This window comes from Setaria italica, chromosome IX (genome assembly GCF_000263155.2).
Source record: "Setaria italica strain Yugu1 chromosome IX, Setaria_italica_v2.0, whole genome shotgun sequence".
Lineage (NCBI taxonomy): Eukaryota > Viridiplantae > Streptophyta > Magnoliopsida > Poales > Poaceae > Setaria > Setaria italica.
In genome coordinates, this window is record NC_028458.1 from 14,697,378 (window position 1) to 14,717,672 (window position 20,295).

The following is a 20,295-nucleotide window of genomic DNA, read 5'->3' on the forward strand; positions in this document are numbered from 1 at the left end:
AGTGATTTCTCAATTGTGAATTCTCAATGGTAACTGTCAGGTCTGCATTGCTGCCGGTAGCAGCTACAGCAAGGCCAAGCAATCAAGCATATATAGCTGAAGATATGCGACGAACTCATAATTCGTTGGATGGCGTTATAAATTTTACGAGCCCTTGTTCAGTTATAAAATGCCAACTTCTCATTAATTGCAAAACAAATTGATTTTGTCAAAACCTTTCCAAAGGCCAAATGCTCTGCCGCCTCGGAATCTTACATGATGTTCTCTATGTGACTATGTGTGGCACACTGGCACTGGCATCAGGAAATGGAACAGCTACAGAAATTGACAGCATAATACAAGTTCGTCCCAGGTCTCCTGGAATTTTCACGCTGATTTCACTAAGGAGAAGAGGATTTCATTTATTATGACACTTCCAGCACACTGCTTTGAAGAAACGGAAACACCGAACCTGATCTGCACCAATGTCCCCTGGAAAATAAAACGTTAAATGATCAGATTGTGAAGTTGATCATCTCCAGCCTCCAAGCACACCAGGCCTGTTAAACTGACACTACAAACTACGTAGAGTCGTGACCTTACCTGAACATCTCCATCTCTGTAGCTTACAACTTTAAGCTAGCAATCAGTAGCTTGCAGCTTTAAGCTAGCAGTCAAGGAAAAAAAATTAAACAGATGAAGAACCAGAGAGAGAAAACAGCATAACAAGCAGCTTCCTCACATAGCACGCAGGGGGAAAAAAATATCATCTAAGGCATGAACAATCTATAAGTTTTGCAATCAGGTCAAGCTTGGTGCTACAACTATTAGTGGAACTGCAAGCTTCAGTTCATCACTGGAAAGTACAACACGGACGAACTGTTTTGTTACTTCTTCTTCTTGTTTTTTTTTTTTGAGAAGCGCATCAACTGTTTCAGGTGACATAGGTCAGCCGGAGCAGGCCCCAACCACTGCACGGCTGTCGCAGCAGAGACGCACCCGAGACTGCAGTTCTAATTTTTTTATGTAGAAGGGTGTTTTGAATAATAACGACAAAAGCACCAAAGAGTAATATGATACCTCCAGCAAAACAGTTATCTATAAATCCCGGCTATAATTGTTAAATCTCCAGGGACGTTGCACAGTGTTGCTGGCCCCACTTCCACTTGTAAATTCGTAATAATTTCTTTGCACAATTCCTGTCACTGGAACCGACTTGAGAAGGTGCGAACAGATGCTACAAGCGAGATGTCCTTCGACAAAGGTCAGCTAACACGACTACACGAGGACAAATTGCCTCTGTAGACTATAGCACTCTCAGCGAACTTATTTGTCATTTACTTGCCATCTTGCCAAACTGTGCTGCATCCATGTTGTCTCGTGCCATTCAAAACCTTCAACTCAAGTGTTTCTTTCATTTTTTTATAAATAATTGCATCCATTTTCTCCTAGGAATTGTTCTTTCGTTTTGGAACCTGAGTTGTCTTTATGTTGTGTTTCATTTATCAATTTTGGTAGGAACTAAAAAAAGCCAGAAACGCAATGACTTTCTTTTTAATCATTCATATGTTTGGATAGAACATGACAATTTGACCATATTTTCCTGGCAGATTTTGTTCGCAATTGAATTTTGCTGTGGCTCAATACAAACAATCTAACTAGACACATTTTGGTGCTATGTACAAATTCTTGATGTGTATATAAGATTCGTATTAGGGGTTTGGCGATGCAGTCTACTCCATTCGTTCCAAAGCATAGACCTTCTAAACTATGGATTGTCTAGGGTCACAAGATGTATAGCAAATGCTATATACATAGAAAAGCAAAATAAAAACGACCTATAATTTAGGAAGGGAAAGTACTGTGTACGGGGCAATGTGTCCCCAAGACTCGGGCCTTGTTTAGTTGCCAAAGTTTGGAGGTGCAAAATTACTGTTACAGCACTGTAGCACACTGTAGCGTTTCGTTTGTATTTGTGAATTATTGTCTAAACATTGACTAATTAGGCTTAAAAGATTCGTCTCGCAAAGTACAACAAAACTGTGCAATTAGTTTTTAATTTCATCTACATTTAGTACTTCATGCATGTACCGCAAGTTTGATGTGATGGGGAATCTTCTTTTTGCATAGTGCCAAAGTTGGAAGTTGAGGGTGAACTAAACAAGTTGCATAGTGCCAAAGTTGGGAGTTGAGGGTGAACAAAGGCTCGATTTTAGGGATCCACGGAGGAATCATCTCTCAATTACACGCAAGTCCATTTCGCGACAATATTGTCGGCGCCCATCACTGAATTGTAGTTGCATCGAAGGTAAGCATAGAAGCAGGACTTTATTTCTCCAGTAAGATCGCTACATCCAACATTCATGTAGCGGATGAACTGTAACGTCACTGGTTAAATATATTATGATCCCGTTTGGCAGGACCGATTTTTGGTGAAGCCCTACCAAAGGGCCAATTTCAAAACGACTTCACCACCAAAGCCGGGGAGAAGCCGCAAAACAGCTTACACGAGAGAGGAGAAGCTCTCTCCAAGCATTAAGTGATCATAAAACGTTTTGCAAAACGGCTTCAGCTTCACTAAAAAAGCCACTCCACCGAAGAAGCCGAAGCCGAAGCCGTTTTATGAGAAGCCGAAGCCGAAACCGTTTTATGAGAAGCCGAAGCTCTACCAAACGGGGCCTATGTACACGAAGACATCATAGCACATGTTAGTTACATGGTTCAGACCCCAGAACTACTCCTAATTCTACCAGCGGCTTACACAGTTGTTAGGCAAGTGTGTGCATCTGCCATGATCCCTGCAGGCCAACCATATGATCCTCCAGCCTGAACCTACAATCTATCGTTAGATGGAAAACCAAGGATGCTAATACATATTCTGCCAAGAAAGCAATCAGCAGCGAAGTTGCCACCAAAGCAAGTACTCAAACAACTTTCACCCATGAGCCCCCACACATTGGGCAGGCATGGCTCCACCGGCTGATCCACCAAGCCTCGCGTTCATTTGTCGGGTTTGGGGCACCAGGCTGCGCAAATGCACAAGTTTGACGCAAACATCGTACGCACTGGAAAGAACAGAGGATTCATGAGAGTGCATATCATGTGCCGATAACATGTTAAAGAACTGTGGGCTAGCCTAAGAGTTAAAGCACCTTTTAGCATACTCACCTTATACCATTCACCGTCAAGACCTGTTCTCCACACAGCAGTGATAACGTCCCTTCTAGATCCCATGACACCGAGATATCCTCCCAGACCTACAGATGTTTTCAGACCAAATGCAGCATCTCTTTCAGACAACCGGCGCTTTCTTGGCCAAAGACTTTGAATCCCAAGTGAATTGCTGGAGTCCTCTTCCATGTCAGACAAATGAGGGCTGATGGAACCACTGGCTTTTGAATGAGGCATATTATCCAATGGACCAAAATCATCTGGTTCTGACCAGGGTCCGCCAAACATGTTGCGCCTATGCCATTCTTCAGCAGGAGGTTGCAGTTCTAGTTCTCGAAGTAGAAGACCAGCAGCATCAGCTCCTCGGGGGCGAGGCATATTCTACACAGATATAGGAAATAATGAGTATTGAAAATATCATGGGACCTAGGATCAATGGGCCACAGAAAATGGCACTTAAGCCCTGGCAGTGCATGTTTCCATCAAAGACAACTAATACAAAATATGCCCACATAAAAAGTAAACAAATGCAACAGAAACTTCCATGAGAATTTCAACGAGTACCTGCATGTGGGGACCAAGAGATGCTTCCACTACCTCAGGGAGCACAGTGTAATTGCCATCGATGTAGTGCAACCTTATGATAATGTTGTTGGAACCAACCTGAGAAGCAGGTAGTGGATGCGGCAAGGTAGATGTCCTCCGACACAAGTCAACCAATATAAGAAAAAGGACCTTGACCTACAATAATGAAATAGAATTATGCAGATAATTAGATAAACTAGACAAAAAAACTTTTTCAAAGAACAGAAAGACAAATATATAAAATATCTGGGCAAAACACAAAGGTACCATAATAAGTAAATTGTTCAATCAAACCCCTATCCATGCTGTGCTAGTAACAAAATTTGAAACTGCTTAAATCAAGGGTTTAAAATAACCGAGATGCAATCGCACCATATGAGGGCTACAATTGATGTGTGTTTTCTCATAACAATTAAGATGAGATATTTCAAAAGAAATGAATAGGCCAAAACATTGTTGTTTCCATACTGGTCACTTTGTTCAGGTCAAAAAAGTTTTTCAGCCCATTTTTTGAACATTGTTAACCATTTCACTACACCAAAGTTCAAGTGCCAAACGATTGGTCCCACTTCAACCACACTAACTCCCTAAGTTTCCTTTAATATTATTAATATTGAATTGTGTCAAAAAACAAGAATTTTTTGCAGCTATTAAGGGTCTGTTTGGTAGAGCTCCATCTGATTCTGATTTTCTATGGGAGCTGATTCTCTAAGAGAAGTGATTATGTGGCTGAAAGTGATTCTCTTTGATTCTCTAGCATAAACTCTTAAAATCAGGATGGAGAATCACTTCGCAGAATCAAGAGAAGCTACTTTTTTCAGCTCCCAGGCTCTTAGTTCATTTTAGAGAATCACTTCTCTCTAAAAAACTATTTGGCAGAGCTCCTACTGGAATCAACAGAGAATTAGCTCTGGGAGCTCTGCCAAACGCACCCTAAATAATATACATACAATGTCTATTTCCATTAAACAAACTCCAGGTTGCAACAAAAAGAAGCAATTTGTCAATAATTTGATAATCACCTCGTCTGAAGTATATCCTTGGCCAGCGTTGCCAGAACCTATTCTAACAGATTTTCCAATTGGATTTTCTTCAGGACCCTTTGCTCCAAGGGCAAATTGCCCACCACGGGTAGCCTGCCCATCTTCTACTTTAGCAGCCCCGAGACCAGATCTTACTGTTGTACCACTGTCCTCTGTCTTAGCATTCATCATGTGATGTATTTTCTGGATAGCAGAATCTTGATTTTTTTGTGCATTTGCGAGTAACCTTGGTGATTGCCTTCTCCGGAAAAGCAAACAAAATAGCAATAATTGACATAATCTATGGAGAAAATGGCAATCCCCAATAAGCCTAACAGCAGGTGTGCCAGGGAATGTGCCCGTATTAATGCTGATGGGCATAAATGATGACCTCCCGCTCATTGGATTTGGTGTCGCAGTGGCAGCACCATCAGAATTGTTACTAATCTTAGCAATTGCACCTTGAACCCACTCCTGCATTTGTGAGTTGCCTGTTGCAGATGTTGCTCCCCCTTGATTACCTGAAATTTACAGGAGAGCATAACTAAATTGGAAGTAAACAAACACTTGAGCCTCAAATATGCAATGGAGAAAACATAAGTCTGACGTACTTTTTTGTGCAGAAACAAAAGAAAAGCACAAGCTAAATTTAGCAAGAATAGGCATAACTAACCTTGATTATTTGATGGCGAAGGAGAACTGTTTGTTGGACTTGTAACCATATTTCTAGAAGTCCCTGTTGTAGAAGATGGTCCAACATGGCTAGCAAGAGTTCGACAGAAACTCGCATAACGCCGCAAGCGTGTGATGAAATGTGATGCTAAATCAAGAACAGCATCAACGTAACCCTGCACATGGATGCTAAGAAAATAAGCTATGTTTAAACTAACATGAAGAATTTCTCTAGAGATATCATGTACAGAAATTTATAAAATACTACGCACGTTACAAAACTATATAATAGTATAATATACATCAACTTTTGGCAAAACATAACAAGCATTGAACATGAGTTCATCTCACAACATAAGCAATGTTTATGTCAAAGTGATCAAGAATACCAATAACTGCTCAGTTGCAAGCCCTAGAAGAATAAATTCAAGAACAAAAGAAATGGACATTATATAGCCGAATTCAAGTTCCATGAAAATGAAATGGAAACAATTCATACAAAGTAGACAGCTAGACCTGGATGCTCGGAAGTAGAGCTGGTTCAACAGTCATTTTGTCAGGTTCAATGCTAGATAACATATCACTAGAAGCTTGCCAGGGCTCAGGTAGCAGAGTTGACGGATTTATAAGGGCAGACTCGATTCCTTTGCCTAGCATATCCAGAAGTAATCTTGCTTGCATGTCCAACACAAGTGCTCGGACATCTTGGGCATTTGTCCCTTCCAACAACCTACACTTTATCCTATCAAGGTTCTGCATGAAATAGATCAATTAATCATGAGGGAAAATGGTAGATCAACAAGCCCTAACATTGAAGCCAAAAGGTATAAAATAAAGAGAAAATATCTAGTGCTACCAGCCCTTATGGTGCTACCGTGCTACCAAACATGGTAGCACCTAAACCAGTGCAAGACAATTCAAATAAAAATACGGATGGGATAGAGTATGCAAGCATGAAGCACCTATCATCATGCAAAATTTGAGAATGAACAAAAACTTGAACGACCTGAACAGAAAAAGAGCATCGGTACTTGAATAGTTGCAGGTGTAACCATGGCTGATCTGCAACCATAACTAAGTGCTGATTTCTCTTTCTTTTTCCTCTTTGCACAAGTTTTGTTCATTCTCAAATTTTGTATGATGATAGGTGCTTCATGCTTGCATGTTCTATCCATCAATATTTTTGGATAAATTTCTCATTCACCAGTTTATTTGCTACCATGTTTGGTAGCACAGTAGCACCATAACCTGCGGTAGCACTGGATCTGTTCTCATAAAACATCATCTCGAAAATTCAAACTTCAAACTCACAAATTAAATCCAAGATATATCATATGAATCAGCTGTCCAGCTACTCAATTAATTTGGAGACAACTGCTGATATGCCACTGATTTACCTAATTGCAAAACTGCCACTCTAAAAGTTTCTAACAGCATTTTTGCAATTCAAAAAAAAATGGCACTGTTGCAAATGCCCATCAAATTGTGCAATTTTACATATCTACATGGCACAAGAACAACATTAACTGGAGTTCTGGAGAAGATAGTATATTGATCTTTTGCTGTGATTCAATTTAAATTCCAAAGTCTAGTGAATAGGGCATGGATATGTATCTGTTTAAAGAAATTTGAGAAGGAGCAACCATATTCACTGACAGTAGAACTCCAAAACTAAAAGGGGGCAAAAGAGATATCTACACTGATTGCTTAATACCAGTGGGACCAAGATATTTTTACAGGCTTATTAGTTAGAGGTAATAGTGATGTATATAGAATAGAATTGTATTTTCAGTTATAAGATTTATGCCCACTATTGCATAGTGAGAAATAGAAAAAGAAAATACCATGGCTTGCAACAATGCACTCGAATGTGTCCTGTGGCTAGCTAAAATAGAAACAAGCAAAAGAGAAACTGGGCCATGTGCAGGAAAGGATGAAGCCAAGAACTGTACGATGTCTACACTAAAAGTCTCATTTGAACTCAACTGATGACTAATGGTATGACCACTGTGGTAAATGATGAATTGACTGTGGTTAAGACTTAATACTGTACATACGACATAGCAATTCAGTGTAAAAGATAAAAATATAAACAATCAGAGACCATTAAACTAGTATAGTTTGCCAAAAGCGACCACACAACTTACCGGACAGTGCTGCTGCCTCTGTTGCATAGTCGGAAGAGAATGGAAGTCCGCATCGAGAAATGCTATCACACTGTTAAGTGAGACTGGAAGAAAAAACAAATAATTAGTTTTCCATAGACGATTATAAATATTGGAGATGTTGAACAGATCAAATGCCAAAAAAAACTGATTTGCCAAAGCATTAAATACATTCTTCTTTGTTCAGAATATCAGGTAGCAACTGGAAAAAAAAAACTAACATTGTACAAAGGAATATAGTTTATACTATAGGAATATAAAAACTGCCCCAACTTGCTTGGGACTGAATGGCTTTGTCATTGCATAGGAATAAAAACTGAAAGGGTGATTCCATATATGCCAAATACAAAGTTCACTACTTCACAGTTATCATTTGCAAACTTCCAGACAAAAAGTAAGTATAACCAAATATTTTATTCCACTAAGACATGATGTCTTAGCTAAAGTTATCGAATAAAGGCCAGTTCTAGTATTAAAAAAATCTAATTTTAATCTCCATAAACCCCAGAATGTGTGCTTGTAGAGGATGAATGTATGATGTGTTGCCCATGAGAATCAACTTTATTCCTATAGCTCAACCTCCAACAGGCAAACAGGAAAAATGAAACCAATTGGATGGCAGAAACTACACACAAGGGCGTATCATCAGCAGCAATGCCCCTACCTATACCATCTTCAGCAGCACTCTGTGTACAACCGACAGCATCCCACCAATCCACTCCAGCCAACAGACTCCACCAAAATCTGCCAGAATTATTGATTATTAAGAGACACGAGAACAGCAACATAGCGTTTAGCCTCAAGCAAGTTGTGTTAGGCTAGGCGTGAACCCCATAAGAAACACAAAATTATATAATGATCAAGAGTATAATAATGATCAAGAATATAAATCGCATTAATTAGGACCCAGCATCTATAAATGTGGTGGCATACCTATCTGCTATTGCCCGTTCCCATGCTGCTGAGTTGACCTTTGTTTGTGTGCTAAGAATTGCAGGAGGAAGCACACGTATTATCTTCAGTATTGTCCGATCTTTGAGCGTGTCATGCCAAACTGATGCCAAGCAGCAACTGCTGGACGAAAAGGCTGGTGGAGCAATAGCTGAGCCAACATTGACATGGTAACTGTCAACCTGATCAAAATTTGGACCTGAGAAAATGTGCACTCCTCCACGTAGGAAAGCAACAGCAACTTCACCACCATGAGCAGAATAGACTATTTGAGCCAGTTGTCTAACATCATTTGGAAGATCGTAAGGGTCAAAGCTGAGTCTGTTTGCTCTGTCAACACTGCACTCAGAGGAGCTCCGTTCATCTGATGTTGTTGGCATTGGAACATATGTTTGAGGATTTTTAAGGTCCTCTGTTGGTGGAATGCTTTTGTTAACTCTAGTAGACCAAACAGTTTGCATGGGAGGTTGCCCACCAAAGCTAGTAGGACTTCCAAATATTGGGTGAAGAACAACAGGTTGCAGCGAAGATTCCCAGCATTGCACCCTCCATCCGGTGATGGAAGGTCCTTCATCAGGATCATAAGGAGACATATACTGCCCTGCAAGGAGTAATTTAAAGATCATCAAGAAATAAATAAACACCAGCTACCACAACTGATGCAAAAAAAAGTAACAATAATGTAGATTGGATAGTTGCTGATTGAGAAATCATGTTCTATAGACTATGGCAGGGGCTGAAAGAAACATGTTAGTCAGAATAAAAATTGAGTGCATGTAAGTGTATGGAGATCCATATCTCTTCTAATTTCAGTTCCGGACATATACAGTTAATTGTGCACACATAAGTGTGTGGATGTGTGTTTTCTTTTTCCTTTTTGGTGGGGAGAATTGGGGTCTCTGGAGATGCGCAGAGTACGTGCATGAAGGGTAGGAAAACATCATTAAAATCAGGTTCATGACATGTTTCAGAATAAATTATTATTACTGTGACTTGAGACAGGAAAATTATATCGCTCAAGAACTAGGTCATCTCCCACCTTCAACTATTACAACTGTAATGACTGATCCTCCACGAGTCGGATCAAAAGCAACTGAAGTAACCCCAGATCCCCAGGTAGTGGTGGTGGCTGATTGTGCAGCTGCTTCTGGACTGACATAAGCTGAAAAATTAGAAACTGGACAACAATGGATTGATGCAGCCTCAGTAGTCTCGTTCTCTGTCTGTTTTTTCGTTTGTGCGGCCTCAGAAACAAGATAATCTTGCAAGGAAAATAGGTAGGCCGCTAGTGGAGCAAAACCAGGCCAGGAAGGGGGATTCAGAGATGGAGGAACAGAGCTTGTTGCATTTATCTTCGCAGTTGCCTGAATACCATTGCCAAGACCCGGCATCACCTCCCAAACAACTACAGTGGATGGATTAACAAGGGGCACTCCAGCAACATGTAAAGCTCCATTTTCGGTTACAATAGCATCAGCAGCCATTATGCCACTGGGCCCTGCTCCTAGAAGCCCTTTACTAGTAGAAAACCATCTAGGCTGTGCTGAGTTTTGAGAAGGCCACTGTGACCAATGAAGCTGAACAGAACCTGAAGAAAAAACTGAACAAACGCATAGAATACTTGGCCATCCTGCTGCAACAAGAAGCTTAAGTCAGATTTTTAAGAGTAAATTAAATGTTCAAAGACTCCAAAAAAATAGGTCTGTTCAGTAGTATGCTCCATTTAGTTCACCAACCTGAACTTTGAGGCTGTTGAGTGAGGAATTTCTCCTCAAAGGTTTTCAGGTTTGAACTAGTGGAGTTTCCAGGAAGCCATCTATACTGCAGGATCAAGAACAACAAATTTAGCATCAGTACAGGTCCATAGCTTGGTAATCTCAACTTCTTTCAAGTCAAAAAGGTAATCTCACACGGATGCAATATTGTTGCTCCCTGTTCTTTTCTATTTGATGCTTTAACGTTGAACAAACATTCTTTTTTATATTTGATGTTAAAGGATTCCGAGACATGATTCCATCTTCCTGATGCCCCCCCCCCCTCATTTAGTATATGCACCTTTCCAAATGCTTATCAACTTTAACCAAGGCACGTATATGTTGGTAATAGCACTTTTTAATAGAGGATCACCAAAATGCCCTTGAAAATTAACCCAAATGTATTTACCGATACATATACTAAGGTATAACATCAGCAATCTGGATCTTGACCAAACACTACAATTAATTGAACATTGTGTTTACGAAATAAGAAAAAGATGTTCCATAATTATAATGAAGCGCTATCATGACCATTAAACCTACCTGTGAAAACATGATCATTCAAATGTATTGTTGCATTAACTATTAGGGGGGCATGCTATATAGTGAAAGTAAGGAGCATGGAGTTCTATGCTATTATGTATGTTAGTACTGTACCGGAGAAATTCCTGACAACCACTTGGTCACCACGGAAAGATCTTGACGCCATTCATGTTCACACTGCCACGAGCTGGCATCACGTACAAGATTTACAGGACCCTTCACCACAAAAGACGGTGATTAATATGAGATTGGATGGCATTAAATATATAAAATTTGAAAAGGCAGCTACTAGAAAAACTCAGTTCTTATTACACTACAAACTACAGAGTAAACTCCAAAAAGAGATGATGGGACCATCTAAAGGGAATAGCTTACCTTATTTGGCTGTGTCCATATAGTGATCCGCCCATGAAAATTTGCCACAAGCAGTGCACGAGGGCAGGACCGAGGAGACCATTCAATGAACTGAACAAAGTCACGCGGAGAATCTGTTCAATTGACAATACCATTACAGTGAAACATGCTGTGAACAGATATACTTATTTCAGATGAGTTGTAATCATTTCAGAAATAAACTCAATCTATGTTCCTACAGACAAAATAGAGTATCGAACTTGATCTGCATCTACTTGTACACAGTCATAATCTGGGTATAGTTGCACTGCTAAAATACAACTGGGGTTGAAATTTGAGACACATGCAAGTTATGTGTAGCAAAGAATAGCATTCAAGGAAATCATAGCTATGAATATTTTTTGCACGGTAGATAAAATAGGCATGTACCTGCTTTCACATTGAATACAGAGCATTCTGTTGGTCTCTCTGGATTCAGGATATGTATAGGAATCCAAAATGGAGGGCTTGAATTGGAGCTGGAGAAATAAGTTCACATTATTTTCTGCAAAGAAAATTTCACACCCAAAAACAATGGATAACAATTCCACTACGAGGGTGAATGCTCAAGCATTCTCTGCTAGGAATTGACATTAGGATCTCAGCTTTACTACTCTTGGTTTACCTATGTTCATGTTTGATTTTCTTTGTTACCAGTCCACACTTCCTTTTTTTTGTCATCTGTTGTACAAGGCTTGTAGCCCTATTCCTGGAGTCCTAAGGAACCCTTCATAAAGTACTCGTACAGTTTTACTCTACTTATATTATAATTTTACCAGTACAACTCTCTCCTACTGTTCCTGTTCAAGTAAAGAGACAGCACTTTTCTACCACAGGCTCCCCAGCTAAATGAAGGGACAAAACAAATCAGAGAAAGAAGGTGAAGGAAATCTAACCTTGGAATACGTGCACAAGTCTCGGATGCGCAAGCAATTGCATTCAGTTTCCCACACCAAGCAACCGCACTGCAGCGGAAAGCCCCAACAAAATAGAAAGTTACTAAGCAGTTTACAGGTAACATTAGGATCAAACTGGCATCTATACCATGTAAATGCAATTACAGAAACAGGAATCCAGAAAATTAATAATAATAATGCACACAGTTAGGACAATTAGAATTAGGGAAGTATCCAGAGGAGAAGGATTGTTCCAGGAAATTTTGGATTAGTTAAACCAAAGGGTTTGAATCAACCCCATACCAACCATTGTTTTCTCTCTATCCAAACAGGTCGTCAAATGAATATAAGACTGTCAGCTCCGGAAGGCAGTAGCACTTTAAAAAAGTTGGCACATACAGATATAAAACAATTGGTAGGAAACAACGATATTTAAAAAAATGAAGGTTAGCCTCATCAAAATCTCATCATGAAAAGTTAAAGAGGTACCATTCCTACCAACAAGCTAGAATGAACTGCTGTCATTCAAATTAATCTAAGAAGACGAAGCAAACAGCTTCGTATATTGTTATAAGCAACAAAACTTCAGTCATTGGCACATGAAACATTGCCAGGCTAAAAAATAAGCACAGGCATATCCTGGGACCCTAAAGGAGTAATCAAATATGCCTTTCAACCAGCAAACAGTACCCAAAATACCTACCAGCTAATAAACCAATCCTAACATGTAGACATACTCTCTTCATAATGCCGAATTCGGTCTAAAAAACGCAATGATTCCACGATCTCTTAACCCCGTCATCACAATTTCAAGCACGAAAACATGAGATTTTGAAGTCTTCTGAAGTCATCAGAAGCATAATCCACATCCAACACCGAAACAGCGAGTAGGCGAAAAAATCAGCTTTGGTACGGGAACGAAAGCTCAGCCTCCTGCACCTGAAGTTCCTGCAGAGCTCGGGCACGCGCATCTTGTGCCGGAGGCTGGCGGGCGACTGCTTGAGCCGGATCCGGAACACGGTTGCCGGTGATGCCTGCTGCGCTCCTCCACCCGCCCCACTGCCTCCTCCGCCTCCCGCCGCGCCGCCCGCCTCCGCATCCCCCGCGCCAGGACCCCCATCCACCTCCATAGCCTCTCCCGAACCACCCGCTACTACTCCAGCCTCCGCCGCCTCGGCGCCTCCCCCATCCGCCGCTGCTAGCTCCTCCTGACCGCCCGCCTGCTGCTGCGGCTGCGGCGGCGGCGGCGGCTGGTCCTTGGGCGGTGAGGCGGTCCCGTTCGCGGTGGGAGTCGGGGTGGGGACGGGCACTGGGACGGGGCTAGGGTTCGGGGGGGCGGGAGAGGTCATAGGGGCGGAGAGGGACGGGGGCCGGGCGGAAAGAAAAGGGAGGGGAAGCGCGAGGGGGCGCGGGTGCTTAGGTCACTTGAAGCGACCGGCCGTCGCTGTCGCGGGGAAGCGAGAGGGGTTCCTGAGTTCCTGTGCGGCGGCGTCGCTGTCGAGTGGGTGGAGGTGGAGGTGGAGGTGGTGGTGGTGGATGCGGGCGTGGAAAGGGGACGCGCGGACCGGGGGGGAGGGCCGGAAGGGAGGGAGACGGGCACGGGTGGGTTCGTTTGGACGAGGGGGCCGAGGACCGACCGAGGAAAGGAAACGCTGACCGGCCGAGTTGGCTACTTGAGTAGCATCGAGCAAGGGAGGAGAAATTTCTCCCGTCTCAGGCCCCCGGCCCCGGCCCCGGCTTACATCAAGTTGACTTTTTGTTGAAGTCCCGATATTTTTGTTTTGTCGAGTAGAGTTTCAAGTTTGTCTTCTTCAACTTCTTCTTTGATTCTAGGTGGTACATAAGAAACACTTTTCTACGGGTGATAATAAAGCAGATATGCTACACCAATTGAGATCGATATCGTGAGGATAGAATATATCATCTAATTCTTTTTCACGTGGGATCTCTCCATTTATTCTTCTATCTCCAACAAGAAGAATAAAATCTATAGTTCGTAGCTATGATTTCAAATTTCATAATGGATTCTAGTGTACTTTCCATGTTATTTTAGTATTTATATGGGTACAACATAGTCATCTAGTAATAAGGTACTATATAAAGAGTAGCAAGTTAAAAAGAAAGATATAGATAGTAAATCTATCGGAAATACTTTCTCAAGAATAATTATCATATCATACCACGCATGGGCTACTATTCAACAAAAGAGATTTGACGACCTCGAGAGATAGATATAGTATAGGTTCGACTCAGTACGTGGTTGTAAGGAGATACCGTCCAAATATAAACAGATATATTGAGCTTAATAGTTCCCAATAATCAAAACCTAGCATATAAATACAGATATATCTCACCCCTATTGTATTTGAATAGATAATACAAGATCTATTTGAACATAGGCTTTTATCTGATCTAGGACGTATGAATCCATTTAACTCTTTCATAAACTTCGTGTAGTATTGTTTCTCAACAAACCAAACATCTGCCAACTCATAACATCAACATATCCTATAACCAAGTCGAGTAGAGAATGTACTCATTGCACAAGTCTCTAGCTCAAAAATAAAGCAATTTAAATCTTTGTTTCGATATAACCTAACAATAAAGATATTCCTATGTAAGACAGCTATAGTTCCCTTGGATTTTTGAAATTGTGAACATCTAATTTAAAAAAAAAAGACATAGCTATGCAAAATCAGTCTTCTATCAATAAATTATTTTTTAAACTTATTACACTATTTACTATTCCACTGCCAATCCAATAAGATGGTGGACCATTAGAGTGTTTACAAATTTTGGGAGGGGACTGAGCCAAATTTTTGTTTGATCTAATTTTACTTAGGATTTTTCTTATATTAGAGATTAGAGATTGCTTAGAAGAACTAATCCAACTTGCTTAATGTCAGCTAAGAAAAAAAATTCTCCCTGAAGGCTAAGTTGAACTACTACAAGTCTCAAATGTTTTTTTATAACAATGGCACATTTCAGCCGAAGATGAAACACATGCCTAAATACCCATCAATTTGTCATTGCCATGAGTCCATGACCATCACACCTGGCTAATAGCCCAAACTGATATCAAGGTATCAGTAATTCAGAATCACAGATGACAGAACCGCCTCTCTCGGCAGCGCCTCAAGCCCTCAACAAAACCATCCGGTGTGACCTACGCCCACGATTCCAGCAATCGGATCGGGAATCCTCCAGCCCTCGCCGCCTGCTGCCCCTCGTCTACCTCTCCCGCCGCCGCCGCCTCCCCAGTCCCCACCGACCCGCCACAGCCGTCGTCCCCGCGCCTCTCCTCTCTCCTCGTCCTCCTCCCAAACCTGCCCGCTCAGTCGCTCACCGGCGTCATGTCCGGTCCGACCCCGACCCCGACCCCGACTCCACTCCCGCCGCCGCCGGCCGCTCGCCCCGCGCGGTACGACTTCCTCAACTCCAAGCCGCCGCCCAACTACGTCGCGGGTCTCGGCCGTGGCGCCACCGGGTTCACCACTCGCTCGGATATCGGGCCGGCCCGCGCGGCGCCCGACCTCCCCGACCGCTCCGCCTCCACTGCCGCGGCCCCAGCCGTCGGCCGCGGCCGCGGGAAGCCGCCAGGCGAGGACGACGGCGACGATGACGGCGGCGACGAGGAGAAGGGGTACGACGAGAACCAGAAGTTCGACGAGTTCGAGGGCAACGACGCCGGGCTCTTCTCCAACGCCGACTACGACGACGACGACCGCGAGGCGGACGCGGTGTGGGAGAGCATCGACCAGAGGATGGACTCGCGCCGCAAGGACCGCCGCGAGGCGCGGTTGAAGCAGGAGATTGAGAAGTACCGCGCGTCGAACCCTAAGATCACCGAGCAGTTTGCTGATCTGAAGAGGAAGCTGGCCGATCTGTCCGCGCAGGAGTGGGAGAGCATACCGGAGATTGGGGACTATTCGCTGCGCAACAAGAAGAAGCGGTTCGAGAGTTTTGTACCAGTGCCGGACACCCTTCTTGAGAAGGCCCGGCAGGAGCAGGAACATGTCACGGCGCTTGATCCCAAAAGCCGTGCTGCTGGTGGCACAGAGACGCCATGGGCGCAGACTCCTGTTACCGATCTTACAGCTGTGGGCGAGGGTCGTGGCACTGTGCTTTCGCTGAAGTTGGATAGGCTGTCAGATTCAGTTTCTGGGCTCACTGTTGTTGATCCGAAGGGGTACTTGACAGACCTGAAAAGCATGAAGATTACTAGTGATGCTGAGATTTCTGACATTAAGAAGGCACGACTCCTGCTGAAGTCAGTGACTCAGACAAACCCAAAGCACCCACCCGGTTGGATTGCTGCTGCTAGGCTTGAAGAGATTGCAGGCAAGCTTCAGGCTGCTCGGCAGCTCATCCAGCGCGGCTGTGAGGAGTGTCCCAAGAACGAAGATGTTTGGCTTGAGGCGTGCCGTTTGGCTAGCCCAGATGAGGCAAAGGCTGTCATTGCCAGGGGTGTTATGTCAATTCCAAATTCTGTGAAGCTGTGGATGCAGGCAGCAAAATTAGAGACCAGTGATCTGAATAAGAGCAGGGTGTTGAGGAAAGGATTGGAGCACATTCCTGATTCTGTGCGGCTGTGGAAGGCTGTAGTTGAGCTTGCGAATGAGGAGGATGCAAGGCTGTTGCTTCACAGGGCTGTGGAGTGTTGCCCACTGCATGTTGAGCTGTGGCTTGCCCTTGCGAGGCTGGAGACCTATGACCAAGCAAGGAAGGTACTTAATAAGGCAAGGGAGAAGCTGCCCAAGGAGCCTGCCATTTGGATTACAGCTGCGAAGCTGGAGGAGGCTAACGGGAACACGCAATCAGTTAGCAAGGTGATTGAGAGAGGTATCAGATCTCTACAAAGAGAAGGAATGGATATCGATAGGGAGGCGTGGCTTAAAGAAGCAGAAGCTGCGGAGCGTGCTGGATCTGTTTTGACTTGCCAGGCTATTGTGAAGAACACAATTGGCATTGGTGTTGATGATGAGGATCGGAAACGTACGTGGGTTGCTGATGCTGAGGAATGCAAGAAGCGTGGTTCAATTGAAACAGCACGTGCCATCTATGCTCATGCGCTTACTGTGTTCCTTACTAAGAAGAGTATTTGGCTGAAAGCAGCTCAGCTTGAGAAGAGCCATGGGACTAGGGATTCACTTGATGCGCTCCTCAAGAAGGCTGTTAACTACAATCCACGTGCTGAAGTGCTATGGCTAATGGCTGCAAAGGAGAAATGGTTGGCTGGGGATGTGCCTGCTGCCCGAGCCATTCTTCAAGAAGCTTACGCTGCTATCCCTAATTCAGAAGAGATCTGGTTGGCTGCTTTCAAGCTTGAGTTTGAGAACAACGAACCAGAGAGAGCAAGAATGCTTTTGGCTAAGGCCAGGGAAAGAGGAGGCACCGAGAGGGTTTGGATGAAATCTGCCATTGTTGAAAGGGAGCTAGGGAATGTGGGTGAGGAAAGGAGGTTGTTAGAGGAAGGTCTGAAGCTATTCCCCTCATTCTTCAAGTTGTGGTTAATGCTCGGACAGATGGAAGACCGCCTTGGTCATGGAGCAAAGGCCAAGGAGGTTTATGAGAATGGCCTGAAGAACTGCCCGAGTTGCATCCCTCTTTGGCTCTCGCTGGCCAGCTTAGAGGAGAAGATCAGTGGCTTGAGCAAATCGCGTGCTATTCTCACAATGGCAAGAAAGAAGAACCCAGCTCAACCTGAACTCTGGCTTGCAGCAATTCGAGCTGAACTGAGGCATGCGAACAAAAAGGAAGCTGATGCTCTGCTGGCTAAGGCATTACAAGAGTGTCCAACAAGTGGTATTCTGTGGGCTGCCGCTATTGAGATGGCGCCACGCCCCCAACGTAAAGGGAAGAGTACAGATGCTATCAAGCGTTGTGATCATGATCCACATGTCATTGCAACTGTGTCCAAACTCTTCTGGCTTGACAGGAAGGTTGACAAAGCTAGGATTTGGTTTAACAGGGCTGTTACTCTTGCTCCTGATATTGGGGATTTTTGGGCATTGTACTATAAATTTGAACTTCAGCATGGGAATGCAGAGACACAAAAGGATGTTCTGAAAAGATGTGTTGCAGCAGAACCAAAACATGGTGAAAAATGGCAAGCGATAAGCAAGGCTGTTGAGAACTCACATCAGCCAGTTGAGGCTCTTCTGAAGAAAGCTGTCGTAGCTCTTGATGCAGATGAAACTCTCAATGCTGGAGGCGCCTAGACTCCGAGATAATATATATATTTTTGTAAGGTATTTGGTGAACGTGTTCCATGCAGTTTTCAGAAATTTCTGTTCGCCTCTTTATGAGCTATTTTGTCTTTTTGGTATTTTCTCTTATATTGTTGAGTTACAATGTGTAATCATCAAAAGTTGCATGTAGGTGGTTTAAGACAAACATAGTTATTATTTTGATTGCATAATTTAGTACCTCTATCATGCTTCAAATCTAGCTCCGCTATATGCTCAGTCTCAAATGCTTTTCAAGTTCTGTAGACAGATTGTGTTGTTGCTTTATATTTTGCAGCCAGCTTGATGCTGAATTTTTACTGTGTTCGCCTAACTAGTTTTACTCCACTATTTATTATAAACTTATGTTTGCCTTCTTTTTCCTTGTGATGCTAAGGTTCCGTAAGGCTTGGAGGATATATTTAGTCACCTTATCTGTTTGCCATATATTTTGTTTACGAGGTGGTTTCTTCTTATTCCTTAGTCTGACAAGCTGTCAATCTAAACAGAACTGGGTGGAGATTGGCATAATAGTTATAGGTTAAAAGCACGTGACCACTAACAATCTGATTTACTAACACTCTGATGGGTTAAAAGATCAATCAGAGAGGTGTCTCCGTCTAATTTCTGTGAATGTACATTCTCACAGGTGGAGTGTCTGGGACCCAAAACCAGCACCGTGAACTTATGTTTTGTACATTGGAACAACACATGAGCTATAATTTCTTTTCTATATTGAAATATTAATTGGCAGTGCTCTCTTGATGTTTCATTGGCTTTCCTTTTATCTGCTCGAGTTTTCCCCATGGGACATTTTCCAAGAAGTTGTTTCTGATTTTGTGTCTGCCTATGCGTTTGATACCCTCTTCTACTGGAATGACAGAGAGAGAAGAAAGAGCTAGGCAGTGAGCTGGGTTTGGACTCAATTGATCAGCTTCTGTTGGTAGTGTCAGCCACCGACCTGAATGTGCAACACGTTCGAGAGTGGATGCTTAGGTGTGGAAGCATACGACCAATTTGGTTGTTAGAAGATGTTATGTCTCCATTGCTATGCTCTCCAACTTGAGCGTTGCAACTGTGTGCATGTATCGACAGGCTATGTGTTCGCAGATATATACTAGGAATCATTGGAACTTAGCGTATATGTTTGACTTTATTTTCACACGTACTGTGCAGTTTCTTTTGTTACCGATATTCTGTTTTGATGCTGAAAATAGACATGGGTGGCCCTTATCTGACCTTAAGTTCTTTTGAGAACAAAGAAAATTTGATGAAATGCCTCTAAGGATGATTAGTCTTGATTGTTAATTGTTTTGTTCCCACTAATGCTTTCTGCCCTGATATAATCTATGTTACTGTTCTTATGGTTTCTTGTTTAGCATCTGCTTGATATCAAAATTTGCTTTTCATGTGGGAATTTCCTCGGCTAAGAAACTCTCTTTATGTTTATTTCTGCCTACAGGTTTAAATCTTCTGCATACTGACGTTGGAATAGCTGAAGAAAGTAACAACAGTTTTGCGACTAATTACTTTCTGCTGGGGGATCAGCACCAGACTGATTTCTGCTCATCGCCTGATATGAGTTTGTAGCACTGCCCAAGACAGACAAGCTCTGTTGTTTGTCACATTGCACGAGGAGAGCTTACTGTCATGCGTCTATCCATCAATTCAATCTAGAACTTCTCTATATCGTTCCCTATAATCCGACTCCATGCCACTAAAATTCCGAGCGAAGAATGAACAGGTATCACTAACAAGTTGCATAACTTTTGGAGGGCATTAGAAGTTTCTGCTGCAACGTTGCGTTCTCCTGGGAAAAAACCTTCCAGTATGGCAGGTTTACTGCAAACCTTCATACATGCGTTTATAATAACCGGGACGTCCCTTTCCTAGCCTGGACAGATTCAGTCGCCATATACACAAGCTGATTGTGG

General features: G+C 42.8%; 2 protein-coding genes across 5 annotated transcripts; one reads left to right on the forward strand and one right to left on the reverse strand.

Moving 5' to 3' along the window:
* Positions 1 to 2,288: 2,288 nt before the first annotated feature.
* On the reverse strand, positions 2,289 to 13,695 carry LOC101774046 (mediator of RNA polymerase II transcription subunit 16). 2 transcript variants are annotated; one of them, XM_004982664.4, is made up of 16 exons: positions 13,074 to 13,695; positions 12,135 to 12,203; positions 11,629 to 11,717; positions 11,221 to 11,333; positions 10,960 to 11,061; positions 10,282 to 10,366; positions 9,585 to 10,175; positions 8,528 to 9,146; positions 8,259 to 8,338; positions 7,577 to 7,659; positions 5,946 to 6,182; positions 5,431 to 5,605; positions 4,758 to 5,278; positions 3,715 to 3,891; positions 3,148 to 3,531; positions 2,289 to 3,044 (listed from the first exon to the last, which is right to left on the reverse strand). In XM_004982664.4, exons 1-16 carry the CDS (start codon positions 13,481 to 13,483, stop codon positions 2,904 to 2,906), a joined length of 3,876 nt encoding a protein of 1,291 aa, XP_004982721.1. In that variant the 5' UTR covers positions 13,484 to 13,695; the 3' UTR covers positions 2,289 to 2,903. The 2 variants fall into 2 exon arrangements, with proteins under 2 accessions (XP_004982721.1, XP_004982720.1); XM_004982663.4 differs by having other exon boundaries at positions 9,585 to 10,178.
* A 1,555-nt stretch (positions 13,696 to 15,250) lies between these two features.
* Positions 15,251 to 20,159, forward strand: LOC101774711 (protein STABILIZED1). Of its 3 annotated transcripts, XR_002679035.1 has the most exons (3): positions 15,251 to 18,385; positions 19,245 to 19,357; positions 19,824 to 20,159. XR_002679035.1 is itself a non-coding variant. In XM_004982665.2 (2 exons), the coding sequence occupies exon 1, from the start codon at positions 15,488 to 15,490 to the stop codon at positions 18,353 to 18,355; it is 2,868 nt and encodes a 955-aa protein (XP_004982722.1). In that variant the 5' UTR covers positions 15,251 to 15,487; the 3' UTR covers positions 18,356 to 18,385; positions 19,824 to 20,159. The 3 variants fall into 3 exon arrangements, 2 of the variants coding, with proteins under 2 accessions (XP_004982722.1, XP_004982723.1); XM_004982665.2 differs by lacking the exon at positions 19,245 to 19,357; XM_004982666.2 differs by lacking the exon at positions 19,824 to 20,159 and having other exon boundaries at positions 19,245 to 19,646.
* The last annotated feature ends 136 nt before the right edge of the window (positions 20,160 to 20,295 follow it).

Excerpts from the sequence above, each read along its gene's own strand:
- LOC101774046 (XM_004982663.4), bottom strand. The coding sequence starts at position 13,483 with ATGACCTCTCCCGCCCCCCCGAACCCTAGCCCCGTCCCAGTGCCCGTC. Across the intron at positions 10,179-10,281 it reads TCAACAGCCTCAAAGTTCAG|CAGGATGGCCAAGTATTCTA; the intron begins GTTGGTGAACTA and ends TTCTTGTTGCAG. Across the intron at positions 5,606-5,945 it reads CTCTACTTCCGAGCATCCAG|GGTTACGTTGATGCTGTTCT; the intron begins GTCTAGCTGTCT and ends ATCCATGTGCAG.
- LOC101774711 (XM_004982665.2), top strand. The coding sequence starts at position 15,488 with ATGTCCGGTCCGACCCCGACCCCGACCCCGACTCCACTCCCGCCGCCG.